This window comes from Trachurus japonicus, chromosome 11, assembly GCF_045865225.1.
Source record: "Trachurus japonicus isolate A0001 chromosome 11, Traja_1.0".
In the NCBI taxonomy this organism is placed as follows: domain Eukaryota; kingdom Metazoa; phylum Chordata; class Actinopteri; order Carangiformes; family Carangidae; genus Trachurus; species Trachurus japonicus.
In genome coordinates, this window is record NC_140917.1 from 29,889,346 (window position 1) to 29,916,689 (window position 27,344).

Consider the following 27,344-nt stretch of genomic DNA (forward strand, 5'->3'; position numbering starts at 1 on the left):
TATGAAGTGACCAGCTGAGCAGAGAAGATGTGAATGAAAGAAAGGAGGAGAGGTGGACTCAGAATATCAAGAAGTGGGTGGAGGGATATATGAAGTATAAAGGGAGAGGTAGAGAGCAGGGTACATGGAAAAGAGTTATGGTCAAATAAAGTAAAAGAGCCAAAGGGTGTGTGTTGAAAGACGAGTCTGCTCCTGCAGAAGGTCAAGGCCTGACGTCTAATGAATGAATCTGTTATGCCTTTCTCTCAGTGCCTTTGATCTCTGTTTTACCCCCATCTAATATTTGTGGTAATGTCCTCTCATGTTATCCGGGGTATAAGCAGGCCAATTACAAGTGAGCAGCGCTCGGCTAAGTGGTGTTGGTATTTTCCCTCTCATTAAGTCACAGTCAGAGCCCCTCTCAGGGGTGTAAACATACAGCTTTCTACTGAATGTGTTTCTGCATCATGTTCGCTCAATCGAACTGATGAATGTTAGATAAAAATGGGCTCTTTTCAGGAGAAAAGACATATTTATACATTTTGATTTATTTATGAATATTTATGAATGAAGTTGTAAAAAAAAAAAAAACACCCAAAACCTACAATTTAAAGGTGACTGCAGTGAGGAATAGCACAAGACTTGCTGTAAAATGATCTGTTTACACGGTCCTGACAGGTGATCTCTTGTGCTGGGAAATAATGACTCTTGTGTGAAGCCGAGATGGAAACAGCGTGAGGCAGTTGGAGTGCAATCAAAGCTCTTCGAGAGGAGGAAGGACAGATAGGGTCAGTGGTTTGGCGGACAAATCTTTTGATTCTCCCCTCTGTCAACAACAGTCAGTGTAGTTGTCTTTGAACAGGTATCAGGTCGTGAAAAGTTTTAAGAGGGATTGACTCATTTTTCTCCAAACCATACTTGGTCTTCAATTTAATTTTGAAAGGTTTTAAATATATTTTCTTTGCTTAATTCATTCATTTTGCATTTTTCACTACGCAGACCTCCACAAAGAAGATTATACTGTTCTGGTTATTCAGTCCTTTTTTGGTTTTGAGTTTTAGTCAGTACCATCAAACCTAATGCAAGCACTTACTCACTGCTCATTGACTTGTAATATCCTTTTTAATAAAAATGTCAATGAATTTAAACGAGTGCATCATTTTTCACTGGTTAATCCATTAATCCATTTTAATACCACTTGCCCAGATCATATTCTTTAATTATATATATATAATTAGCATAATATAGATATAATAATAAAAAATAATCCTAGGTCATATTATTCAAACTGGTTTTCCATCACACTATGATCCTCAAGTAGATTCTATGTGATATTAAAAATGACTGTATATGGGCGTGACTGTTTTTCCTCAGATCATCCATGTATAGCTTAGATCAAGCTTAACAAAATAAATAGCAAATTATAAAGAAGTAATTTAGCAATTGTTGTACCATCATCTGCATTTTAGTGATAAATGATGTCATTCCTAGATAAACCACATAAGACAATGCTCATGTGGATCATTTGGGAACGACCGTGACATCATGTAGATTGTGGCATCAGCCTCTGCTTTTGAAGGCAATGTGGTCTTGTATGGGTGACACACACACACACCTCAACAAATTAATTATCATAATAATAATAATAACTTTTATTTGTATAGCACATTTCATACAATTGTTGCAGTGCTTCACAATAAAAGAAGGAACATTAAATGAACATAAGAATTGAAGCAACTACCAAGTGACCTATCGTCTAATGTACTCTGAGATTTCGGCTAGGTATTTTGTCCCCAGCTAATTAGAGGCTAGTTAAAGGCTAGGGTAAACAGATATGTTTTTAGCTTACTTTTAAATATATTTATTGTGTTGGCTTCCCTGATATCTAAAGGTAGTGTGTTCCAGAGCATAGGGAGCTTATGAATTCAACTTCATAAATTGAATTTGAATTTAAGTGATTTTAAAAAGATGTTCTGCTGACCTTGAACGTTCTGTGAACCTCAGGGTTGGGACTTGTTTGACTCCTGGAACACTTGACATCTTGTCGGAGGAGCGAAAGGTGAAAGAATAACAGATAGGAGGAGATGGAGAAGTGGAAGGAATAAAGCAGGTTGTGCAGGAGCATATGGGAATGATGAGGGATGGGAAAACAGGGCAAGAGGAGGTGGAGACTGGGAGAGTGAGATAGAGGAATTGCCCCCCAGGCACTCTTCAATTTTGCCCTTATGATGGGAGCATATTTCCCCTGTGCTGTGACCATCATCTCTCTCCCTCTCCTTCACAGTCGCTCTCGTGCTCTCTCTCGCTCTCGCATTTCATCTCATTCTTTCTTGCTGCATTTGTGCAACATTTCCCTCCCGTGTCACTGTTCACTGCTCCTCGTAGGCATCCTAAGATACCTTCCACCTTCGTCAGCTTTCATGATAGTGTTTGTGTTTGTGTTTGAGTATATATCTGCAGCAAACCCACCTGCACCACCATGTTTGTAGATTAACTTCTGCCCATTTCCACCTGGAAGTCTGTGGCTCCATCCTCATCTCACACAGATAAGACAGCAGGTACCAGCTCAGTAGATGTGTTGCATTAAAAAAAAAAAACTGTGCCATTATATTTCCCTCTTCTCTTCATATTTCACTTCACTTCTTCCCTCTCTACATGAGCAGAGCTGATGAGCTGCAGCCACCCAGCTGCACTCATATTTTACAGGTCCTCTTTCTCAGCTCACCCTTGAAATGTTCCATCTTTCCCATCATCCTTGATTCTTTCAGGATCATGATGGGTTATCTACGGCAGTCACCGGGCTGCCAGGGAAGTGTGTGCGTGTGTGTGTTCTGTGTGCTGTCTGTGCATATTAGAGAAAGACAGTGGAAAAAATGAAAATAGATCATTCATGGCTAAAAGCTGAGAAGAACAAATCAGTCCTCCTGCCAGATTCCCAGCATGCATGTCTCTCTGGCTGGCGAAGATGGAGGTGCACGCCAGCACACAGCCGAGCCAATCCTCTATTATTTCCCATTCCCATATTTATACATTTCACCATTGTCTGCCCCACATACCATTGTGAGCGTGCAGAGCTCCAGTGGTTAATCGCATCTTTGAAGTCGACTGCACTGGTCCATATGCGAAGATACCAGACTAATGAAAACTTTCCCATTGTTTGACTCCGATTCTTACACGGCCTCTGAGTACTTCACCTTCTCGTATGTTTAAATGAGTCGACATATCTGCCCCTGACCACGCTGCGGCTTGGTTCATTGTATCCAATGTCAAACAAAGTGTGACAGTGTTCAGGCGAACAATACCCACAGTCGTGCAGCGTTGGCCCGTTTCAATAAAGAGCCAAGACTGTGGCTGCCTTGTCCAAATGATTCAGTCTGCTATTGTCTCCCATTTCTGTCTGCTAGAAAGTTAGACATAGAATAGTTAGACATTTTGAAGAAAGTCACTTTCTCCAAATCTCCAATTTTTTTTTCCTGACCAACAATTCAATGAACCACCCACCTGTCATATCTGTGGAAGTGAATATGAAGCGACCACTAGCACATCTCAGCACTCTGCACCCAAATAAAAACTGAAGCGTACTTGTGCATCGGAATATGGTAGTTTAACAATTCACAAACTGTGGTGTCAAAGCAAAAAACTGTTTGATTCAAGAGGAAATAGGAAAAATAAAGCATACATTTCTAATGCAGTAGGCTTTTTTTGTGTGGATAAGACTTTTTTTTTTGGCTGGACCCGTGCATAGAAGTAACTACTCCTCAAAGTGCGCTGATGTCATTACACTTACGTATGCCTACTGACTATCGAATACCTTATACTACCTCATGTAGAATAACCTGAACTTTCACTTTAAGGTGTGTGTTTCTATGTGACATTTCCGACATCTGGCATCATCTCAGGAGTTGAACTTACAGTATTTCTTTGATGCGAAATGCTCTTTGACCCACAACTTGAGAGAGCAGAGACAGCAGAGAGCGGGCAGACCCAGCTGATAGCAAAGTGGGTCAGAGCAGCTGCCATGATCACATGAATATTTAAAATGAAACGGGTCCAGACTGAAGCCTCTGTAACAATCATGCTGATTTCAAGCAGTGTTAAACAATGACAGCTCTGACTCCCTACACCGAGCAGCTACTGGATGTTTTTGCCTACTCGAAGCGAAGGAGGGGTGGTGTCCAAAGAGGAACGGAAATATAGAAAGAAAATATGTAATATATGGGGTACAAAAGGATGGCAAGTAGGTATTGTCAAATCATTTATTAGCAGGCCATTCTATTTTGAATTTTACGTTTCAATTTGTAGAACACAGAAACACAACTAGAGGAAGCTTAGAGAGAAAAAAAGACGCATCTTGAAAGTCTCAGTTTATTATTTGGTGGATAGAATGTGTGTGTGTGCTTAATGCTTTAATGCCTCAATTATTGAACAAGAAATGAAGAAGAGAGAACACTGGGGGATGACAGAAAGATCAGTCGAGGCCAAGAAATGAAAAATGGAAACAAACTTTGTAATTAACTCAACACAGAGAAGCGCTGACTGGCAGAGAGCCAGATGGACTGACAGGTTAAAACAAAGAAAGGAGAGCACAGGGAGACAGAGACATGACTGGAGGATGGATAGAAGTAGGTCAGGAGGAAAGACTGAGAGGAGAGGGAGACGTGTGCAGGGATGGATAGGGAGAGGGAGATGAAGAAGACACTTTTCCTACCTCTATCTTTTCTTTCTGCGGCATATGGGTGTCTTTTAAGGATGTGTGTGGTGCTGTGATTGACAGCTCCTAGCCAGCAGCCTCTCTCCAAAGCCAAAGACCTCATAATAAAGACAACATGTTTTAATTTACTCCTCTAGGCAAAGCAGCACTGCTCACTTTGCTGTCTATTCATAAACAGGGACACAACAACACTGCAAAAAATACCTGTCTCAACAAGGTATTTGATACACCACTCTTCCCGGCCCATGTTCCATCGCTTCACCAGGAGTAAAGACATGACAAAAAATGTTCAACCAAAAGAGATTTTCTGTCTGGAAATATCCAATATTTCAAAATAAAAGTGCAAATTTGAGAAAAATAAATAAAACAAACATTAAAACAGATTTTGCAGAAGTTTTTTTTTTTTTTTTACAGAGCAATGAACATTTCATTTCACTTTTCATTTCACCTTTATTTATTCAGGGAAGGTCAACTGAGAGCGAGCTCTCTTTTTCAATGACGCCCCGATTACAAAAACACAATTATACATTATACAAATACACTCAAAATCATAATCAACAATTACACACAGGCTGTAGAACAGTTGATAGTAAGTTTTTGGAGCTATGAGATGATCCAATTTCAGACAGCTTTGTAGGTTATTCCACTTTTGGGGGACATAAATTCTGTCCTGATACTGGGAATTTGTAAAACCAAGGTATCCTGCGAACAAGTGTGCAAGTTACAAATTCTAAGTGAGATTAATTTCAAGTAAGGCTTTGTAAATAAAAACCATGCAATGTTGTTCCCTTCTTACACTTAAGGATGGCCATCCAACCTTATTATAAAGAACACAGTGATGGGTTTGGGACACATCTCCAGTAATAAAACGAAGAGCGGAATGATAAACATGCACACAAAAACACCCACATGTGCACACATACACGTGGTGAGATGGGTCAATATGAAGCGGCCCCGTCCATCCAGGTTCCACGGCTGTCTGAAATCTCTCCACGGTGGGATGCTGACTCGGAGAGGGCCGTCGTCACGGCTACACCAATGACACGGCTGGATGTGGGGGAGCTACTCGGGTGGCAGCTCTCATTCAGCCAATCAAGGCAAACAGGCCACGCTCTATTTAATGATTATCCCAGCATCTGTCCCCTATCTCTCATCTCTGTGTGAAAGCCGGCAAAGACGAGCACAAACACACTCGCAGGAGCTCAGACGATCCCATCCAGGCAAGCGGCTCCATTCTGGCTTCCATCGAGTAATTTCATCTCAATTTAATCACACTGTGTGCATTTTAAACAGGCTGTGTGTCTGTGATTCATTATATAGTTAGAGGAGAACGTAGTTAATAGAGGATGTGATTACAGCCGCAGCAATTAATGCCAGTCCAATAAAATACATGATTACCACGTTTGGAGTGTAATCTCAGTTGTTATCCATGTGCTGAAAAGGCAACGCAAAGATCAGCTTTATCCTCTTCAACAACCAGAGTGTGTGGGTAATACGGTTTACATTGTTCCATGTTCTTGCCAGAGCTTCCCAAGGTGTATTGATTTCATTCCCTGCATTTGTTTTGCAGAGTAGATCCAGCACAAGGCTTCAGTAGGGCTGGTGTCTGCCCAGTCACCTGGATATTGTGAATCGTGATATTGTTCAGCTGCTACTCAAAACAGTGAATTTGATCCAGAATTAGATAGGATGGGACAGCAAAGAGGAAACTCAAGGGGAGGGGAGAACGGCTACTATTTTTTTTTATTCATCAGCCCAGCAGCTTTTGAGATAAATGAGAAGAGCAGCGCTGACTGTGGCTGCTTATTGCAGCCTGCAGGATGAATGCTCACCCTTGGTCTGTTTGTCTTTGGTTGGGTAAAAAATCAAGTGCAATATCAATAAAAATGTTAATCAGAAACAGTCTAAAACCCCCACCGTTTTCACATTTAATTTATTGAACCAACTGATAGGCCGTTGCTAGGAATTCTGGGCCCCCTGAAAGAATACTAAAATGGGCCCCTAGCCCCTGACTTTTCCACTTTTTTTTTCTTAGACTACGTATGTATTATCATTTTTTATTTCGCCTACTTTGTTTTGATGCTAATGCAGCATTGCTACGAGTCATAGTCAGGGTCTCATGCAGAATAATTCAGTCATACAAAGATAAGACTACTGGGGTTTTTTGTGGGCCCCACTGGGTGCTGGGCCCCTAGAATTATCATCTTTCTCCCCTGTACAACGGCCCTGGGTGGGGAAACAATATGGACATCAAATCTGTTTGTTTCTGTTGTGATTCATTTTCTAAGTCGTACTGTGAATTACTCTCCACTGAACCTCCCAACAAGAACATCAAATAAGTGACTCACTCAGAATCACATTGTTGAAGTGTTATGGCACTGTTATGTCTCTCTTCTGTCTGCATATGAACATTATGTGGAAGGAAAAATCATAATTATTGTGTAACGAGACTGTAAATTATTAGCGATGTGAAGACTGAGCACCAGATTCAATTATTTGATAAAAACGAATATAAATACACTGTGTCTACTGCTGATTCCTGAGATGCTAATAATAATTGGTCGCTCCTTCTCTGCCTCCAGGTGAGACCGGTGCAGCCCTGTCACGCCCACAGCGCCCCCTTTCGGCCCGGACGGCCCACCACGGCCCGGCGCCTATGAAAGGGTACCATGTCAGCCGTAGCATGTCCCAGCATTCCTCCGGTGGTGGCGGAGGGGGCCCCTGCCACTGCGCGCCTGAGGACTGCGACGGCCCCGGTAGAGACTACTACCAGGGCCACAGCGACGGCCACTATTACCCTCCAGGAGGTCCGGCCGAGGCTCTGGCCCTGGAGAGGCACCATTCCCACTCCCACTCCCACAGTCATTCCGGCACGTTCCCTCGCTCCCACCCCAGCCAGCACCCTGCCCTGCAGTCGTTCGATTCCTGCGAGGAGTGCCTGTCCACGGGTCACGGAGGGAAGATGCACCGCATTCCCCCAAACCTGATGGATCAGTTCGAGAAGCAGGTGCCCTTTCATCCCGACGGCTTCCACACGCTGCAGTACCAGCGCACCGCCAGCGGGGGCGCCGAGCCCCGCAGCGAAAGCCCCTCGCGCATCCGTCACCTAGTCAACTCTGTGCAGCGCCTCTTCGCCAAGTCCCATTCCTTGGAGGCGCCATCCAAACGGGAATACAACGGCACAAGAGGAGGCGGGGACTACCGTGGCGAGAGAGGAGGAGGAGGAGGAGGGGGCCACAGGAGCGGAGGGGAGGAGAGCGGAGGCCACTACTCCGGCCACCAGTCTCGCTCCACCAGGAGGAGCAAATCCCGAGAGCGTAGCAAGAGCGGAGACTCGCGGCACGAGTCGGGCAGACGCCACCGCAGCAGGACGGCGGGCTGGTGGAGCTCCGACGACAACCTGGACAGCGACAGCAGCTTCCTGGTGAGCGGGGGCAGGAGAGGGTATCCCAGCGGACATGAGAGCCTGGACGCCGCCATCCAGGAGCTCACCATGAAGAAGCCCAAAGAGCGCGGCGGGGGGCCGGGGCCGGGGCCAGGGCCGGGGCCGGGGCCGGGACCCGGGCCGGGGGAGTGCATGGCCTGCACCACGATGGCTCTCGCGGGGAGCGAAGGAGGGGGACACCACGGGCACCACGGCCACTCCCTGAAGAGAAGCACCTGGTCGGCCATGACAGTGAGTCAGGCGAGGGAGGTGTACCCTTCCAGCCGAGGGGGAGGAGCCTATAACAAAGCCCTGGTGCCCATGGAGAGCAAGCTGAAGGAGAGGACCTTCCACTACCTGCAGGTATGTGCACGGCTGCATGTCAGCCATTATGTGAGTGTGTGTGTGTGCATAGATATATATAAGAAGACTAGATGACTCACCCGCCGCTGCTGCCCAATGACACAGCGTAGCCACACGGCGGCCATCATGGGATGGGCAACTCTCTCCCTCAGAGCATTCAGCCTATGACCAGAACTTGCTCAGTTTTTGTCCGATTTCAAAATGGTTTGAACATCTATGCAGTTATGATGCAGCAAACTTCAAAATCAAAAAAAAAAATCACGGATAATTTTAATCATGTACTTTTTTTTGTAAAAGTAACATTATGCAAATAGTTAAAGTAATAGCTACATACTGATTTCATTTTCGCAGAGTTATGAATCGTTTTTTTTAGTGAAGATGACTGGATCACCATCTACTGCACTGTAACTGCAGCCAGAGTCAGAGCAAGTTGCCCGTTCCAATATGGCCGAGCTACGCCTGCGTGTAGTCCAATCCACCCCCTTGTGTGTGTGTGTATACAAAGGGAATATAGTATTTGTTTGCCGTTGTTTGCTGCTCAGTGAACTGCAGTAAAAGGAGCAACATTTCAGCAGGTTTGGCGTCAGGCTCTGTCTCATATCCGTTCCCTGAATGATGCTGCTTTGCCAGACATTACAGGGAACGAAGCGGACCCCCCACAGGGAAGAGACAGAGCCCACAGGTGGATGCTGGGGAGGAGGTGGGTTTGCAAAACCTCATGGGCAGCAAGGCAGCAGCAGCAGAGTAGCAGCAGTAGCATAGCCAGGGATGAGCAGGTAAGATGAAGTAAGAAGACGAGCCGACGCTGCTGCAGCTGCATCGCGCTCAGTCACTTCAATAACTCAATAAATCCATATTTAACTTAACCCTCCTTTCAATCAAAATATAATTAATGCCACGCTGAAACATCCAATAGGCTTTATGCACAGCTCCACTACTTCCTGAAACTAAACAAGCTCCTCTATTTCCTGTCTTACATTATTAGACAAACTGATTAATCCAGGTGCATCTGACCATTGTTGTGACTACTGAGGTCAGAGTCAGACACACCTGGATTAATCAGTTTGTCCAATAATGTAAGAGAGGAAATAAAGGAGCTTGTTTTAGGAAGTAGTGGAGCTCTGCATAAAGCCTATTAAACTATTTTAATGTCTGCAACATTAATAGCCTAGAGGTTGTTATGGGAGGGGAGGTTTTAAAAAATAAAGTTGGGCTTGATTTGGGTTTGGGCCTGCCGGGCCGGGCCGGGCTGGGGCTCCACCCCCTCAGGTCAGGGCCGGGCTCAGGCCCAGATTCCAGCAACTATTTTGAAGCCTTTTGACACAACACAACAACTCTTGCCTTTGTATGATAAGACATGACGTGAAACACATGATGTGATAACGGAGCAAAACCAGCTGGGAGCCTAAAGGTTTAAATATGCACCTGAGCCATACGCTGGACTGACGTGGTATTTTGTTAAAAAACAATGATTCTCACTCCTGCAGTGAATATCTGATGTCTCTCTTCCAGGCGCCACACTCTGTCTCCAAATCAGACACATGCAATTTTCCCTTTTCCCTTTCTCCCATTTTATATACATGAATTCTCTAAAATGAAAAGCTAATGGCTGTTCCAGTGTACCTACAAAGGCAGCGGAGAGAGCACACACACACACACAAACACAAACGAGCACGCACAAGGCTCCAGCTGTGCTGAGGTAGAGCTGCCATGCAGGCTGTGTTTCTACGGAAACAGCAGGTAGCCACAGGAGTCCCTGGTGTTTTTCCAACTCTCATTCTTTAGACACAGCTGAGGTCTGCTGATAGAAGAGACAGCAAGAGGAGGGCTGTGTGTGTGTGTTTGAGGTTTTAAAGGACAAACCCCACACAATCTGCCTATGAGCCTAAGGGCTACCATCACATTCGCACCTTAGGACACGAAATGAACTTCCCCTTTGCAGCTTTTCTCATATCTTCAGGCGTCACTTGCAGTTTTGTCAGGAGAGGGGAGACAGTGTGTGTGTGTGTGAATTTTGTGCCCCGGTCAGATGTGCTGAAGCCAGCCAGATTGATCCATGGCAGCTTCCTGGAGCTGCTGCTATAGAGCTGTCCACCAGGACCAGACCTCAGGACAAGCAGCAGCACAGGTGCCATATCGAAGCAGCAGCTCTGACCGGAAACCTGGTTCTCTACAAGACCAACTTAAAGGGATAGTTCAACACTTTGGCAAATTGGCCCATTGCCATAATCCCTATACTGTAGTTTCAGGAGTAGATTCGTTACCTTTAATTGTCGGTGCAAGCTATTTTTAGAACAGCGGAGCAGAGCGGCGAGCTGCTCAGAGCTACGCTACGGAGGCTAATGGGATTTCTTGGTTTCCCTCATCAAACTCATCAAATACACAATCCAACAACTGCAAAACACTCTGGTGGACAAGTTGTGACCTGCACATTCACCTCGCTATGAGATAATAACAGAACGTTACCAGACAGAGTTGTTTTAGAGGTAAATTCATGCAAAACCGCTGATGTGCGTGGCCTTCAGGGACAGTTTTTTCAGTCTGCAGTCTCTGCATTTGCCTCTAAGACAACTCTGTCTGGTAACGTTCCGTTATTATCTCATAGCGTGGTGAATGTGCAGGTCACAACTTGTCCACCAGAGCGTTTTGGAGTTGTTGAATTGTCCCATTAGGCTCTGTAGCGTAGCTCTGAGCAGCTCACGGCTTTGCTCCGCCGTTCTAAAAATAGCTTGCACCGACAATTAAAGGTACTGTAACTAACCTACTCCTAAAACTATAGGGATTATGGCAATGGGCCAATTTGCCAAAATGTTGAACTATCCCTTTAAAACATTTGCTGCCAGATAGATCATAGAAATATAACAACACACATAATTGGTGCTATTTTAAATATTGTTTGCAATAACAATGGATCATATTAGTATACAAATACTGAAGGGAATTATCACCAAACTATGCAATTCCTCACACTTTATATCCTCTATTAGCCTATTGTTTTCTGGTCAATACCTTTACTGTTTTTGTTCACTCACACAGAAACATTTAGATTTGTGTTGTTGTTCAGCTCACTCAGTGCGTGGAAGGGTGTGTCCACTTCAGGACATGAGCTACCAAAGTATAATTTTTGAACAGATGCTGTTGATCCTGACTGGAGAAGGAGGTAAGAGACTCTTATAAACATCAAACTGCACAAACATAATGGTTTTAAAGCCACAAAAGGGAAAACCAGTGGCGGACCATGAGAATTAAAACCACAAGTATCTGTCTATGTTTGTCTTTTCCTCTGTTATTTATTCCTTTAGTCCTTGAGTGTTGACCCATTGTCATGTGAAGTCCATTGCAGTTAGTTGGGCAACTTCTTCCAACACTTTCCAGCTTGGGGGCTTTGGATATGCTTGAGTTTATTAGTTTGCTGCCTACAAATTGCAAGTGTCCCTTCAATGTTCTGTTGAGCTTTCAGCCCAGGAGGCTCGAGTGAAGACAGTGAAAGCGCATATTTGAAAAGCCAATGACGATTTCCCTTGGGAGATCTGGCCTTGAGACTTCAGGAAGACCTATGGCTGTTATTTTTATTGGTCTGCCCACTATAAATCAAAATGCGATTGGTTAATTCACCAATGTCACTTTCCAAACAAACACAAAACTGTCGGGGCTTCAGGCTTCAGGCCTTCTGTCCTGGTTATGAATTCCTAACTAGAATGAATGATAGAGTCAGCTTCTACCTTTTATCTGCTTACAACAAAAACTAAAAAAGGAGAATTTGACTGGGTGATTCAGTTTTTTTTTTGCTCTTAGAACAGTAGTCCTTTCACTTCTGAAATAGGAAATACAGCTAAAATAAGAATTAGAAGAGAATATAAAATTAGAATCAGCAGATAAAACATTTTAAGTGAAAGACATTAAACATGATATTTGAAATTACAGTATGAGTTCGGCCTTCTTTTTAGGCCATGTTCTATAACAAAGTAGCTACTCAAAACAACTACACATTGAAGTGATGTGTTTTTGAGACACTGACATGTTTCCACACGCTGATCTCAGCAAGTCCACACCAAGAAAAACAAGAGATGAGGGAAGCAGCTCCAAGTGAGAATTAAAGAGAAATAAAATGACTTGCAGTGGTCAGAAGCAAAATGACATGCGCATAGTCGTCTTCCATGGTGTCAGTTGCCGTCATGATGTGTGGCATCACAACCTACCCAACACTCTCCATGGTAAGCCTTTCTCTGCCCCTTGGCCTGTGTCTCGTAGATAAGGAATGACAAAAACAAGAGTATGGAGCGGAAGTGAAATGAAGACGGAAACAGTGAGTGAGAGAGGGAGAGAGACAAAGATAGAGAAGGAAAAAGAGCAAGGTGGAGGGATCCAGAGATAGCACAGCCAGCTCAGGGATAGAGAGGAGATAAAGGAGGTGATGGTAGCTGAGGGGCAAAGTGAGAGGAGGAGTTAAAGCGCTGGATGAGAAAATGAGAGAGATAGTGGAGGGCCAGGGGGATCAGGAGATTAGGCTGAATCATCTTTTAAGTGATGACCTTAAAAACACACACTCAGCTGGATGCCAAACCCCGGGGCCCTGACTATGTGTGTGTCAATGTGTGTGGGTGTTTTCATTTAGTTACTGGAAAAATCCGAGGGGTTTATTCATAATCGAAGTCAAATTACCTCCTACTGCAGCACTTGATACGAGCAACTGACACATTCATGATTTTAACAGTTAGTCTGTCATTATTTCTTTCGCATTTAAAGGACTACAACTCCCATGGTAGTGCAGATACTCAATGTACTTCTGAATTCGCCCCCACTGCTACAGTAATGTCATCCAGGTCATGGTTGGTTGTCCAAGAAAGTCCTGAATCAAGAGCTGAAGGTCTGAACTGAACAAGTAGGAGGAGGGGAGAAACAGGTTTTTACTCTCAGCTCATGTTGACCTTGATTCAACTCTTTAGACTCTTCCATCATTACTTTTTAGCTTTTTAGCTGCAATCTCAGCTGTCTTTAAATTTGTTTGCTGTTATTAGAGACATGAGCTCTCCACCATAGACCGTTTATAAGAGCAATGGCCTCTATGATGTAATTTCAAGATTTCAGTTCGTCAGCTTACTACGACATGTACGAGCTGCGATTGGCTGCTCTTCCTGCTCCCTCTACCTGACTGGTGGAGAATCTTCGGTCGCGGTGGATTTTGGCAAAAATACGATTCTAGGCTGTAGGTGGAGCCAGAGGAGTTGGATTTGGTCCTAAATTACTCATTTAATATCTGACTCAGAATATAGTGACACTTCCAGCAAATATGACTGAATAATTGTTACCAACTGAAGCTTTAAAGCATTAATACAAATTAAATGGGTGAGCGAGATAAAAATTCAGTCTCCAGGTACAGTTGTCATGGAGATGCAAATTAGCTATGGAGACCAAAATGGTTGTTTTAACCAGGTTGTAAACATGTTTGTTTCTGCTTTTAAGTTAACATTCAAATCTGTGGAGATTTTTGAGCACTTCTGTGTTGGCTTCATTTTTCAGCCATTGAGTTTGCTCCTTGCTCTTTACTCTCCCATCTGTCAAGTAGCAGTGGTAAGTGGGCTTGAGGGGCATCGTATACTTTAAAGTTCAATGAAAGCTGAATCTGAATAAACACTGTTGAATAGGTTTATGTTCCACGGCTGGATCTCCAGCTATTTGCATGATTACAAATGTCAGTGTGATTTTGAATCAGGCTTTCTCACTCTGGAAGTTTCACCTCAGCTCTCAAGATGCAAATTAAAGCTGCATTAATATCTTTTCTTTGAACAATGGCTGAAATGACTATGAGTAATGTCAAAGGTTTTACTTTTAGCGACACGTCTGCACATCTGCTGGATTGAACAACAAATTCTCCTCAGCTTTTCAGCCACACATTGTTTTAGCGCCTGTTCTGTTCTGTACATCTAACCTCGTTTGGTCCCCGAGTGCATTTTTATAAAAAACACAAACTGTTTCATCATCTTTTCTGTCTCGCTGGCTCTTGTCTACCAAATCAGTCGACGTATGAACATGTCAGAAAAGTTTTCACCCGTCTGTTCACTGAATGAGCTGAGAGCTTAAGCTGTTTTTTTCTTTGGAAAAACTCCAACAACAGACCATGAGACCAGAGAGCGGTAACATTTTTAAGAGTAATGAAAGCATTCCGACATCATACATTTTACATGAGGGCTGCAGTGGGAACCTGTCAGTTGTTTGGTTTCATGCCATTGCTCTTTATCTGTTTTCTCTGTGTTGTCTTCCTCTTTAGTTTGGTGTCTTGAGTGTGTCCTTGTGTGAGTGTTTTTCATTCTGTTGTCTCATAGGACTCCTTCACTTTTGCCTGTCTGTCTACCTGCTATTCTACCTCTCTGTTTCCTGTACGTCTGTCTCTCTACATGCACCCGCCTCTCCCGTCTGTCTGCCTACATTTCACCAATCTGTCTGTCTCTCTCTCTCTCTCTCCTCTACCTGTGTCTCTGTGTATTTATTGATTTGCTCTCTGTCGGCCTGGCTCTGGCTTACGCTGTTTTTCCTTCTCTGTGTCAGTGTTTCTCCAGCTGTCAGAGTTTCTCTCTTTCTGTAAGTCACTTTGTCCCTTGCGCTCTTTCATCAGCACCATCTCCCATGTGTATGCATTATACTGTATGTGCATGTGTGTGTGTGGGTCTACATGCTTTCATCGTGTGCACGAGCCTGCTTGTGCTCCCTGTGTTGGTGTGTTTGTTTTACCACCCAACACTGTGTGCACGACGTGTGCCAGGACTGTGTGTCTGAATCATCGCTGTCCTTCTGTTCGAGGTGTGAAATATCTTTCAATGATGAAATATATTTCTGTTTGGAGAAGTCGTTTGACTTTGATAACAGATATTGGGAAGAATTTGCCAACAGTGCGGTGCAAAACATCTTCAATATCTCAACTCTGATTAATTCCCATTGTGATTAATTACTCTTCACTTTAACAGTTGGTGTAAACGAAGAATGCCTACTTACTTTTAACTCATACCAACTCTGTGTTTAATCCATTTGTACAGAGTCTTACTAAAGAAACGTCCATGTGTCAGCTCAACATGGCTGCACACTACCACTCGCTGCATGACATGTTATCCTCCCGACTCACTTCTGTACTGAATGTGTCCCAGGTCCCTTCAGAAGACTGGGGAGGTGGCTATGGAGGCGGCGGTCCGGCCGACAGTGGAGGGGAGATTCCTTGCCGTCGCATGCGAAGTGGCAGCTACATCAAGGCCATGGGAGACGACGACAGTGGCGACTCAGACACCAGCCCCAAAGCCTCGCCCAAGTCCACCCTGATCGCCCAGAGGGACGCCTTTAGACGCTCTATCAGCATGGATCAAAGGTCAGATGTCATAAGTGTCATTTTTTTATGTGCATGTTGAAAGACATTAGCTTCCTGTCAAATACACTTCTGGGAAGTCTTTACTAATATTAGAGTTACATTATAATGACAATCTGTTGTTATTAATCTATAGAAATTCTTTTTGAAATGTTTGTTTTGCATCATACAGCAGCACCACAGTATTTTAGTTTTGTTTGAGTTAGTATGTGCTGGATATAAACTGGATGTAGACAAGAAATAAATAATCAAAAAAGAAACTATAAACTATAAAGAACTCCAAACTGTATTTCAGTTCAATTCTCAGATTCATAATTTCAACACTAAATCAGCAAATAATCTTCATTCCACTTTTTTCAAGTCTACTTTCTCTCAGTTCTCAATTAAATTTAGAGGTCTGCACTTTTGGAATTCATTACCAGTTCACCTTAGAAACTGCACAAGCATAAATTCATTTAAGAAACAAATAATTCACTTTCTATTGGCCCAGTTGAGCAATGCATAATCCACATATTTTTTTTACATCACCACACAATATTGCTTTTCTATCTCTCTCTCTTTTCTAATTGTTTTATGTTGTTCTTTACTGTAAATTAATTTTATGTTGAATGTTTAGTATGTTTAGAATCTATAGGAGGACCACATGACAAGCCCTTAGGGCATTTGCTTTACTTTGTATGTTTTTTTTGTTGTTGTTCTACTTTTTAATATGCTGTTTTATATATATTTCATGTGCTAATAAAGTACAAAAAGTTCAAAAAGAACTACTCAGACGTACATAAAATACAGGGAAGAGATGGACTCAATTATTTTTTATGTAACCCAAAATAATCCTCCTAAAACTATGTAGATTATTTTGCCAGATTTTGGATAACTCTGTCCAGAGACCCAGAAGTATTGGCTTGGAGTGAAACAGTATAAAATTGGTGCAGGGATGCTAAGATATTCTACAATATATCTTGGTAACCTTGAATGTGTCATCCCTCATTCAGACAAATAACAGTATATTAAAAATTGGGTTTTGTCACAGTGCGAAAAGAGGAAGACAGGAAGTAAGAATAATGAATTATTACATCAACACAGTTGATTTATTATTAAAAAGGAGATTGAGCATCCATGTTTTTTTATATATAGCCTACTGTGTGTTGGTGTCAGGACATTTTCAGATTCAATTGCACTTAGAAATAGCACAAATCTTTATTTCAGAATGATTTAATTCAGTTTTTCCTCATTATCATTTCATGCTTTATTTCAACACTGCACAATAGCGCAGCTGCAGATTTTATAACCAGAATGTGACACTAACAAAGTGGGAAGTCGCTGGTTGTTTGATTATACACAGCAGCTGAATGCTCACATGTGTATTTAGGGATGTCACGATTTTCTTGGTATGATTATTGTCAGAGAAATAATCATGGTATCACGATTATTATGCATTAATTAATTTAACAACACTAATAATGTGTAAAATCAAATATAGTCAAAATATAATTACATTACTAATTATTCACACAAAATATTTCAAGTATCTATTCAAATATGACCAATTATTAATCCCCCAAGCGAAAGTGTTTGAAATATTCAAGTCATTAATTGTCATCTATACCAAATGTTTAAGTTCATTTTAATATATATTTTTTTTTCAAAATTACAAATGACACTCACACATTTAAATTCCTACCAATTCAATGTTAAATGGACCAGTATCTGAGCATTTACCTTTACTTTGGTGCACATCTGCCGACACGGTTCTGACATAATCTTTTTTGGAAAGTGACGGTATTTAGGAATCTTTACCATCAATTAATTGTGACGTTTATTACCGCAAATTAATTGTGAAAACAAGTAATTGTGACATCCCTATGTGTATGTGTATGTTTGATCCAGGTACTCATGTAAGCAGTGTACAGATTCCTACCCAAACAGCCGAACCACACCCAAAACCCACACCCGCTCCCGCAGCTACACCCGCTCTCTGACCAGCTCACAGGTAACAAACAGCACGCTTTATTTGTGTCGCTCTCTGTACTGAGGTGTCTTAATTAGACTCAAGTGCCCTCATTTCTCCCCTCCAGCTGGGAGACACACTGAACCGTCAGTTTGAGGCAGTGTGCGAGACCATGTTTGGGGAGGTGGAGTCTCAAGCCGTGGAGGCCCTGGACCTTCCGGGCGTGTTCCGCACCCGCAGCCACAGCTACGTCCGCGCCATCCAGGCCGGATGCTCCCAGGACGACGACTGCCTCTCCGTCTTCTCCATGTCCGGCCCCCAGGGAAGCATCAAGGGAGGGGCCGGTGAGTGAGAGTGTGTGCATATGTGCAGCTCAGTCTGTGAGTGTTAGAAGAATCTGCGCGTATGTGCTGGCAACCAGGTGGGCGACACAGTAGGACAGCAAGTGGGAGAAGGAATTTTATGACAGCTTGCGCCTGCTTACCTCAACACAACAGAAGCCAGTTTACGCACTTACACACACATATTCACCAACCCCACACACACCGCACACCTGCATGCAATATGTGCATCCATTTTTAATTTTGAACTCTTTTTTTTCTTCCTATAATTTATCACCATTCTCTTCCTCCTGCAGCACCGTCTTTGTGCAGCATGTATGTTATAAACACGGCTTCTGTGTATGCATACTTTTTGTTCTCTGTCATCCCTGTCTTGTCTCTGGATCTCATCTTCCTCCATCACCCTGGCTCAGTAATAGGTACAGGAAAACTCATGATTAAATTCAAATTCAAATTTTATTTATTTATATGGCACCTTTCATGCTAAAAGCAGCAACACAAAGTGCCTCACAGAGGCTAAAAACAACAAAGAAAAGAAAGAGAACAAAACAAGAAAACAGAAAGAAACAACCCCAAACCCCATTTTTTTCAATCACAACAAACACTCAAAAAACAATCAAATGTCTATGACTGGAATCCTTAGACACACCACTGAACTCATATAGTGTACAGTATAAACTTTGTGTTTTTGCATGTAGTCACTCACCTCAGACAGCCTAACTCTGAAACATCCTGGAAAGACATTACTATCTGATCGCAGAGCGCCTTCTCTCCTCGCCACAGAAACAAACACTTTTTCCTTGTTGTGATGATTTCTTTACAAAAATAAACGGTCTGAGATATTTTGGAAATTACCACTGCACTGCTCCACCGTTTATTTTTGTAAAGAAATCATCACAACAAGGAAAAAGTGTTTGTTTCTGTGGCGGGGAGAAGGCGCTCTGCGATCGCTTAGTAATGTCTTTCCAGGACGTTTCAGAGTTGCCCTAATACTTTAGCGCTGTGGCTATCACTAGCGCCGTCTAGCCATGGTGTAACTCCGGTTTGCATGCATCAATTTTAGTCACCTTTTTTGCTCCCCCCAACACTGGGTGACCATCAGGACAACGATTTAGGGGTCAAAAATAACCGGAATTCTCCTTTAAGATGATAGCTCAGTGTCTGCAGCTGCTTCTATCTGCCTCTTCCTGGCATGGTCACATTTCTGTGCCTTCTCCCTCCACATCACTCCATTTGAAAATCATAAAGAAATCCCCCTGCTGAAGCCTAATATTCTCCCCATTTGCATTTATTTATGACTGTGTGTGTGTGAGTGCATGTGTTTGCTTGTGTGTGTTTGCACAGTAGACTGCAGAGCCACTTTAGTGCCTCACAGGACTCAAATTTCTAAGCTTAGACCAGCAAATCCCCCCTGAGATTTATTAAAGCCTCTGCAGTGTCATATATATCAGCCATAAACACACACTCACACGTGCACTGTACATAAACTCAAACGCATTCACACCTACATCCATACATGCATGCACACACACTAGAGGTTTGAGACGAGCTTGGTGGCAATGAAAATGTCTGGAAAGAAATACATTAGGGTTTGATCCTGTGTTCATTTGAAAATAAATTGTGTGTGTGTGTGTGTGTGTGTGTGTGTGTGTGTGTGTGTGTGTGTGTGTGTGTGTGTGTGTGTGTGTGTGTGTGTGTGTGTGTGTGTGTGTGTGTGTGTGTGTGTGTGTGTGTGTGTGTGTGTGTGTGTGTGTGTGTGTGTGTGTGCTCACATCTCTGTTTGAATGAAGCTGTTATGGGAGCAGGAAGAGACAGAATCTGCGTTTCTCATTTTAATATTTCTCTCAGGAAATTGCTTTATCTTCCTAAGAAGCGGAGTTAAGTTAGCTCAAGGGAGGAGGTTTTTCTTTCGTCACTTAAGTCATGTCTGTCTTTTCCACCACTTCACTCTCTGTCTCTAACTGAAAATCCCACCAAAAAGCAAAAATGTTTTGGTGAAAAGAAATAGTGAGTCAGAATTGCCCATCTTTTTGCCATTGTTTTTTCATGATTTACTTTGTTTTTGCTTTTGCACCAATGAATTTCCATCTTCTCACTTCTGTCTTTCCTTTCACCTTCTCCCTCCAGTCTGTCCCTTCTGTAAGTATCCACCCCCTTCATTCTCAAAGTTCCCATAGAACTTTTAACAGCCCCACTATGCCTCTGTCTTCCTTTCTCCCGCTCTTTGACACTTCAGTCTTTCCTTATCGTAAAGGTGCTCCTCCCCCACTTCCACCTCGCATGTCCAAGTCTTCACTCTCAGTGCGGGCCCAGAGCAGCACCGAGTCCACGCAGGACGCTTACTTCCAGAGCAGTGGACAGTTCGCCTCAGGTTCAGGCCCTGGGCGCCCCAAGCAGCACAGCAACTCTGTGGATCTAGGCAGCTCCGACGGGCCTTCGGGTCGCTTCTCCAGAGGCGGCTACTACACCGCCACGGGCCCCGGGCGGTCCAGGCAGCACAGTAACTCGGCAGAGAGCCTGGACGGGGTCAGGGGTTCGCGGGAGCTGGTGCCCTATGGAGGGGGCCCGGGAGTCGGGGTCAGAGCCAAACACAGCAGCTCAGCTGACACTCTCCTGGAGGGGCCACAGAGGCCGGCCAGAGAGAGGGACGGCCGGGTCGGGGGCAGCCTGGGGAAATCAGTCTCTCTGCCTCAGAACAGCATTGTGCTGAGTAAAGCTGGAGGGCAGGATGAGGGACGAGCTGGGAGGAAGTGGAGTCCATCCATAGCTGTGCAGGTGAGAAAAGGCAATTTCACTCAAATCTGGGACCATAACTTGGAATTATTTTCAACTCTCATATGTGCCTGGAAGAGATAAAACTATAGCCAACAGTCCGTTAGCTTAGCGTGGCAACAAACTAGCTGTTTCTTTATGTATGGTTTAAAAAGATACTAACAACAACATGTAACATTGATCACTAGTGGGAATTAGACTATTATTCTATTTCTAGTTGTTGCATTTTTGGGCAAAACCTCTGCACTCTGACTGTGGTGCTTTGTGGCTCTTTCTCTTCCAGGTGGACAGCTCAGAGACTCTGTCAGATTCAGACGGAGACGCCAAAGCTCTCACAGAGGTCCACTCTATAGGGGTCCAGGTGGAAGATGACAAAAGGTAAAGAAAGTACAACGTGTATTTAAGCCTGTTTGTTCATTGCTGTCCCGTGTAAGTCCATGTTCTGATGAAAGTCTGGGAAGCGTAAAGGGGACATATTATGGAAATATCACTTTTTGAAGGCTCTTTAACATATATTTAGGTGTTTGTCTTGCCTTCTGGCCACCAAAATGTGAGAATTGACCAAAAAAAAAAAGCAATTTTCAGGCTCCCAAGGTAAAATCCACGTGGTTTTACGAGCTGTTCCCTCAGTTATCTTCCAGTGATGTAACTAGGATTTGAATTTGCATAACCCCACCTCCCTGGTACTAGTAGAAGGGGTGGGGCAAGCAGAGGTTCATTTGCATTTAAAGGGACATGCACCGAAACCAGCCGTTCTGAACAGGGCTGTTTTGAGCTGTGATGTTTGACCTTGGGGGATTTTGACCTAAGCATGTCACAGACATGTCTTTAAGACACCTGGGAACTATTTTAATTTGTGGAAAGGGGGTAGAATATGTCTCCTTTAATATAGCTTTGCATAATTTGCACTGACTAAGTGTGCGGTTATCTAATGTCTGGCCAAAGAAAGCACAACTAAAATTCAAAGTTGGGGGGGGGGTTACGTTTGAAGTCCCTCCCTGACTTGTGTGCTTATTTTGCTTGACATTTACCTCGCCTTAATTACATACACAGACTTGCAAACTAAGACATGCAATTTGTTTATTTACCAATCCATCTTTGCCCCCCAAAACATGTGGCTTCATCAAGAGCTTGTGGCCGTCGCACTGTAATTTATGTGAATAATTTTCATATATAATTTGAAAGAGCCTTCATCTCCCTGGCGCCCAACAGAGCAGCCACCTATGGTTGATTTCTTGGCTAGATCTTATTGTTTCATTTAACATTTCATCAGACATCACAGCTTGAACTCGGTAACACTTTGTTCCAAGAATGTCTTGTTTTTCGCCATTAGTGACTTGTAACCATGACTACTGTAATACATTCACGCACTCGACGTGACTTTCAGACGTGCAGCACTTCTCCTAATTATATCCCGCATTGCTCACGGGTCAGACTCACACACGTGCATGCAAGCACCACTTCGTAGTGTGTGATCATGCACCACTTGTTAAAAATGCCCCCCCCCCAATAAATGTAAATGTGAGTCACACCTCACTCCTCATCAGACAGCAAAGAAGGATGAGGGAAGGTGGTGGGGTATAAACTTGTAAAAGAGTAAACACTCACCAGTGACGTGACATTTGCTCACACTAGTGCGTCATATGCCAAAAGATTTAGCAGGACTTGCACCAACCGAGTGAGTAGTAGCGACTGCAGTGACGGCGTGAGATCCAACAGGACTCTGCAGTTATTACAAGAGAAAAAACTGATCTGAGAAAGGCATTTGCATGTAGTTACCGTGTGTGACTGGATGGCTTCGGGCCCACTGTGACTCACAATGTGTGTGTTGCAGGCGAGCTCGTTTCAAGCGCTCCAACAGTGTGACGGCGAGCGTGCAGGCCGACCTGGACCCCGAGGGCTTCCCGGGACTCAGCATCGCCGTGCCGACACAGGACAAGAGTCTTCAGTTCGGCTGTTCGTTTCAAAGGCACTCGTCAGAGCCCGAGTCGGCCAGCCAGTACACAGAGTGCCACCGCACCGTCCACACACAGGGACAGTGGGCCTACAGAGAGGTAGGAAGGAGCCTGCATTGTTTTTAGACGTATGCTTTTTTTTTTTGTCTTTTCGGAGATGCACACAACACAACCCAGAGAGCAAAATACATCTGGCCCATACTTGGACTCCATGCTTGTTCTCCTGGCTCTGTATACACCTGCTTCCACGGCCTGAATCTGGCCCAAACAGAACAGTTGTTTGCTTTGATTATCAAATAGTAATTCCATATCTGGACCGCTTCTAGGACACACGGATAATGTTGCAGCTGTTGGACAATACTGGAGGATAACAGCTGGAATCTGCCCAGATTACAAAGTATATGGGCCAAACTCTGGCGAGGACCCAGACATATGTTGGGCCAGAAGTTTAGTTTTTCCACATGAACCATGGAACCAGTAGTTTCAGGACAAGGGTCGTGTGGATGGAGACAGGCTGGCTCTCTGTAGCCCAGTTAGCCTGTCTGTTTGTTCTGTCAAATAATATAAACAGTGAAATAACACATAACACAACTGTAGAACTCACTACAACAAAGGAAAAGGTTTTTAATTTCTTATTTTGGAGTTCTTGTAACAACCATTCTCCAAAATATGACATTATACATTTATGCAATATTTATGCAACAGAACATCTTGTTAATGATCAAGGACGCCGTCAACATGAATTACTTAATTTCTCTATTTGTCACAATAGTGAAGCTGAATCAGCGTAATGCCAGTGTTAGACAGAGATGGCAAACCTTATTTTCAGTAATGATGAATGAACAGAAACGGATCCTATGAAACTGAAGAACAGAAAATAATAAAATAACCATCAAACCCAGTATCAGTGTGGTCCTTTAGACAAGACTGCCAGCAGATAATCTTGCTAGTGGTTAGTTCAGTGACTGTTGTTGGTCACAAGACCTGTGTATTTTTGGTTGTGCTGGTCTTTTGAGGGTCTCCTCTGCTCATTACTGCCGTAAGCTGTAAATCGGAGACAATGCATTGAAATTTATGGCAGGAATACAACGCAGTGTTGTGCACAGGATGCAAACAAGACGAGATCCAACCGAAGTAGAACCTGTAGCAGCTCTTAGCTCTACCAGTGGCCAAAACTCCACTGGAAACCTCTAAACCTGAAGAAAATAATCAATAACCTGCAGTAAAACCAGAGGTATGTCGAATGCAAAGGGATGATCTTGATTTGATGGTCACAGTTATATATCGGGAATGGCTAGAGATATATTTTGTACATTGGTGCGGTTAAAGGCAGGAGGTTGTGTAGGGGAGAAAGGTGATGATAATTGTAGAGGCCCAGCGACCAGTAGGGCCCACAAAAAAAACCCAGTAGTCTAATCTTTGTATGACTGATTTATTCTGCATAAAACCGTGACTAATACTCACATTAAAGGGACAATGAGGAATTTCTTTTCGGTTATAAAAAAGTCTCACGTTAATGTGGATGAATCTCCCCTTAGCCACACTTGTTAAAGGGCCCATTTTCGATAAATATATCGTTCTGTCTCTATCGTTATTTTGTTATTATTAGTGGTGGCGGAAATGCTGGTCGAGCCGACCAGCGTTTCCTTCGTGGCGAGTTATGAGAATAACGCCGCAGAATCGCTGTTTATGGTCGTAACTACGACGGTATGTGAACCTCTTTGAACCTCTGACTGTAATTATTGATAAATGAAAACATGAGTCCGTCTTGCGCCGGTCAAAGAAATGTACGGTGCGCACGGAGGCTCATAAATGTAGTGTGAAAACACTTTGCTTTTCCAAAACTCCTCGTTGTCCCTTTAATGCTGCATTAGCATCAAAACAAAGTAAATAAAAAATGATAATACGTAGTCTAAGAAAAAAAGTGGAAAAGTCAGGGGGCAGGGGCCCACTTTAGTATTCTTTCAGGGGGCCCAGAATTCCTAGCGACGGCCCTGGTTAAAGGCTCCGGTTGCAGTGATTACATTCTTTAATTCACTGTCCATGTGAGTGTGAGTCACAGTGAACAGATTTGCAGTGGAAATGTTTTTGTTAAAGTATTATATCATTATTAAGTCCAAATTCCCACGTGTCCAGTTTTGCCTTCTGTTATCCCAGGACTTTATCCAGAGTGGGTACACCACCGAGGCCTGCCCCGCAGACCCACGGCCCCACCAGCACCCGCACTTGCCACCACGTTCCCACTCCCCTCTGCCCATCACCTCTGAGCGAGCCTGGGCGGGGACGCCGTCCCTCGAGGGCCCCCGAAGCCTGCCCGACTCGGGCCGAGCCTCACCCTGCATGAGGGACGGAGAGTTCTTCTTACGCCTCCTGCAGACGGAGGTGGAGAGGATGGAGGGCTGGTGCCAGAACATGGAGAGGGAGGCTGAGGAGAACGAGCTGCCAGAGGAGAGTGAGTTTGGGAAGAGGATCAAAAAGATTAGAAACAGAATAAACGATGATTTGAATAATTCTTGGATTTCTATTCTATTATGGACTATTTATGTGCTGTTTCCTCCACAGTTGTTGAGCTGATTCGAAATGCAGTTGGCAGCGCCCAAATGCTCATGTCTCAGAAAGTCCAGCAGTTCTTCCGCCTCTGCCAACAAAGTGTGGTCAGTATGCGCGATTGCATGCAAATTCATGACAACACACATTAGGTATGGTACATGGTTTTGTAAAAATTCACTGTTGCTAAAAGTAAAAACAGTTTTGGCTGCAAAAACACTTAAGATTTGTCTTTTGTAACATTGTCGCTTCCATAAAGCCGTGTGTATTACTCAGTCAGCCATCACATGTCATATCCTGTCTCCCTGTCTGGTCCAGGACCCGTCGGCCTACCCCCAGCCCACCACTCAGGACCTGGCAGGCTTCTGGGACCTGCTCCAGCTCAACATAGAGGACGTCAGGGTCAAGTTTCAGGACCTCCAAAGGGTCAAGGACTCGGGTTGGAGGCTCCCACCTGAAAAGAAGGTGAGAGTCCCAGGGATCCGATCGGCCATGGTTTCCCTTCAGCAACCCCCCAGAGCTAAGATGGCAATGTGCAGAAGAGTAGCGCAGATGGTTGTGCCCTCCAAACCTTTGCAGGCTGTGAGAATACAGAACAGCAAGAGGAACTGAGCTGAGCTTTGCACCAGACAATGGAGTCTTATACTGCTAGAAGTGATTCTAACCACAGCTGTAACTATAACTTTATTGCAGCTGGCCAGGCAGAGGAACATACTTGACTGTTATAGTATTGTCCATAAAGATTAGACTACTCACTGATCAACTACATTGATCTTGATAACAAACTAACAATTGTTTCTCCTTTCTTCCTGTTCTTTTTACATTTCTTGATCTTTACCTCTCCCATTTCATTCTCATTTTTTTTGTCTCCTGATTCCAATGCATGCTGGGATACTTCCCTATTCTATTCTGTTGAATCCTACTCTTTCTCTGTTTTTCTCATTCACTTCATTCCTCAAAATATCCTTTTTTTTTGCATGTCATTTATTCCATGCAACCTTATAAAACCATTTTCCCACCACCCGACACAACAAACCCACCGTCCATTACATTAAACTCTATGATGTCTCATCACTGACGGGCTAGGAGGACAAGAAGCTTCCTCCTCCGTTACCAAAGAAGCCAGCAGGCGGGGTGAGCGGCAGCCTACGCGCCGACAGCGTTGGGGATGTGGGCGCCGGAGGAGGTGGAGGAGGAGGAGGAGGAGGGGTTTCAGGGGGCCTGGTGGTGCCTCGTGTGGGTGGACACACCCTACCCATCAGGGAGAAGTCCCTGGACCTCGGGGACCGTCAGAGGACAGAAGCGAGGAGGAGGCTGCTGCAGACCAAGAGGACCGCCTCCTTCAGGCAGAACTCAGCCACGGAGAGCGCCGACAGCATCGAGATCTACATCCCCGAGGCCCAGACCCGACTCTGAACCCGAGACTGTGGGGTCTCCCTGTCCACCTCCTCACCCAACCACCCCCCCTACCCCGCAGAAGCAAGACCTGCACCTACTTTTGGATCTCCTGCAGGTCGTTGCTGTTTATCTGCCGCCCCACGGCATTTCCGTTAGTTCACTCAGTACAACTGCAAACCCCGACATCTTTCTCATCAAACATGCAATGACAGCCATTCTAGTGTCTTGAAATCTGGACATTTTACTGACACCGCGGCCTAGACATGAAACGGTAGTTAGCATTAGTCCATTTATTTATTTATTTTTTACCACTAGTCAGCAGAGGTTCACGCAGTAGTAGCATGCCTGTGCGTGTTCACCTAGCACTTCAAAATAAAGGGCTTAACAGGCACGAAACCTCTGATAGAATCTCCCTGTATGGATCCCTGACGCCATTTGCAGCAGATTCAACTCTGTATTATGTTTGTGGGGGGGTGTCGTGTCACAACGAAACGTATCCATACTCTTCACTGATGCTAACATCACCATCAGTTTAAATGCCCTTAAAAGTCAGAT

General features: G+C 44.0%; 1 protein-coding gene across 1 annotated transcript in view; it reads left to right on the plus strand.

Moving 5' to 3' along the window:
• The window catches only part of dlgap3 (discs, large (Drosophila) homolog-associated protein 3), a 63,445-nt gene extending 36,405 nt beyond the window's left edge, over nucleotides 1-27,040 (plus strand). Inside the window, exons 2-12 of the mRNA XM_085792273.1 lie at nucleotides 7,273-8,477; nucleotides 15,617-15,831; nucleotides 17,716-17,818; nucleotides 17,904-18,120; nucleotides 20,354-20,892; nucleotides 21,173-21,267; nucleotides 22,724-22,943; nucleotides 25,002-25,296; nucleotides 25,407-25,498; nucleotides 25,710-25,856; nucleotides 26,478-27,040. Of these exons, the coding sequence (XP_085648399.1) occupies nucleotides 7,347-8,477; nucleotides 15,617-15,831; nucleotides 17,716-17,818; nucleotides 17,904-18,120; nucleotides 20,354-20,892; nucleotides 21,173-21,267; nucleotides 22,724-22,943; nucleotides 25,002-25,296; nucleotides 25,407-25,498; nucleotides 25,710-25,856; nucleotides 26,478-26,807 (3,384 nt within the window). The 5' untranslated portion in view covers nucleotides 7,273-7,346 and the 3' untranslated portion in view covers nucleotides 26,808-27,040. The remainder of the gene's footprint in view (nucleotides 1-7,272; nucleotides 8,478-15,616; nucleotides 15,832-17,715; nucleotides 17,819-17,903; nucleotides 18,121-20,353; nucleotides 20,893-21,172; nucleotides 21,268-22,723; nucleotides 22,944-25,001; nucleotides 25,297-25,406; nucleotides 25,499-25,709; nucleotides 25,857-26,477) is intronic.
• Nucleotides 27,041-27,344: the final 304 nt, after the last annotated feature.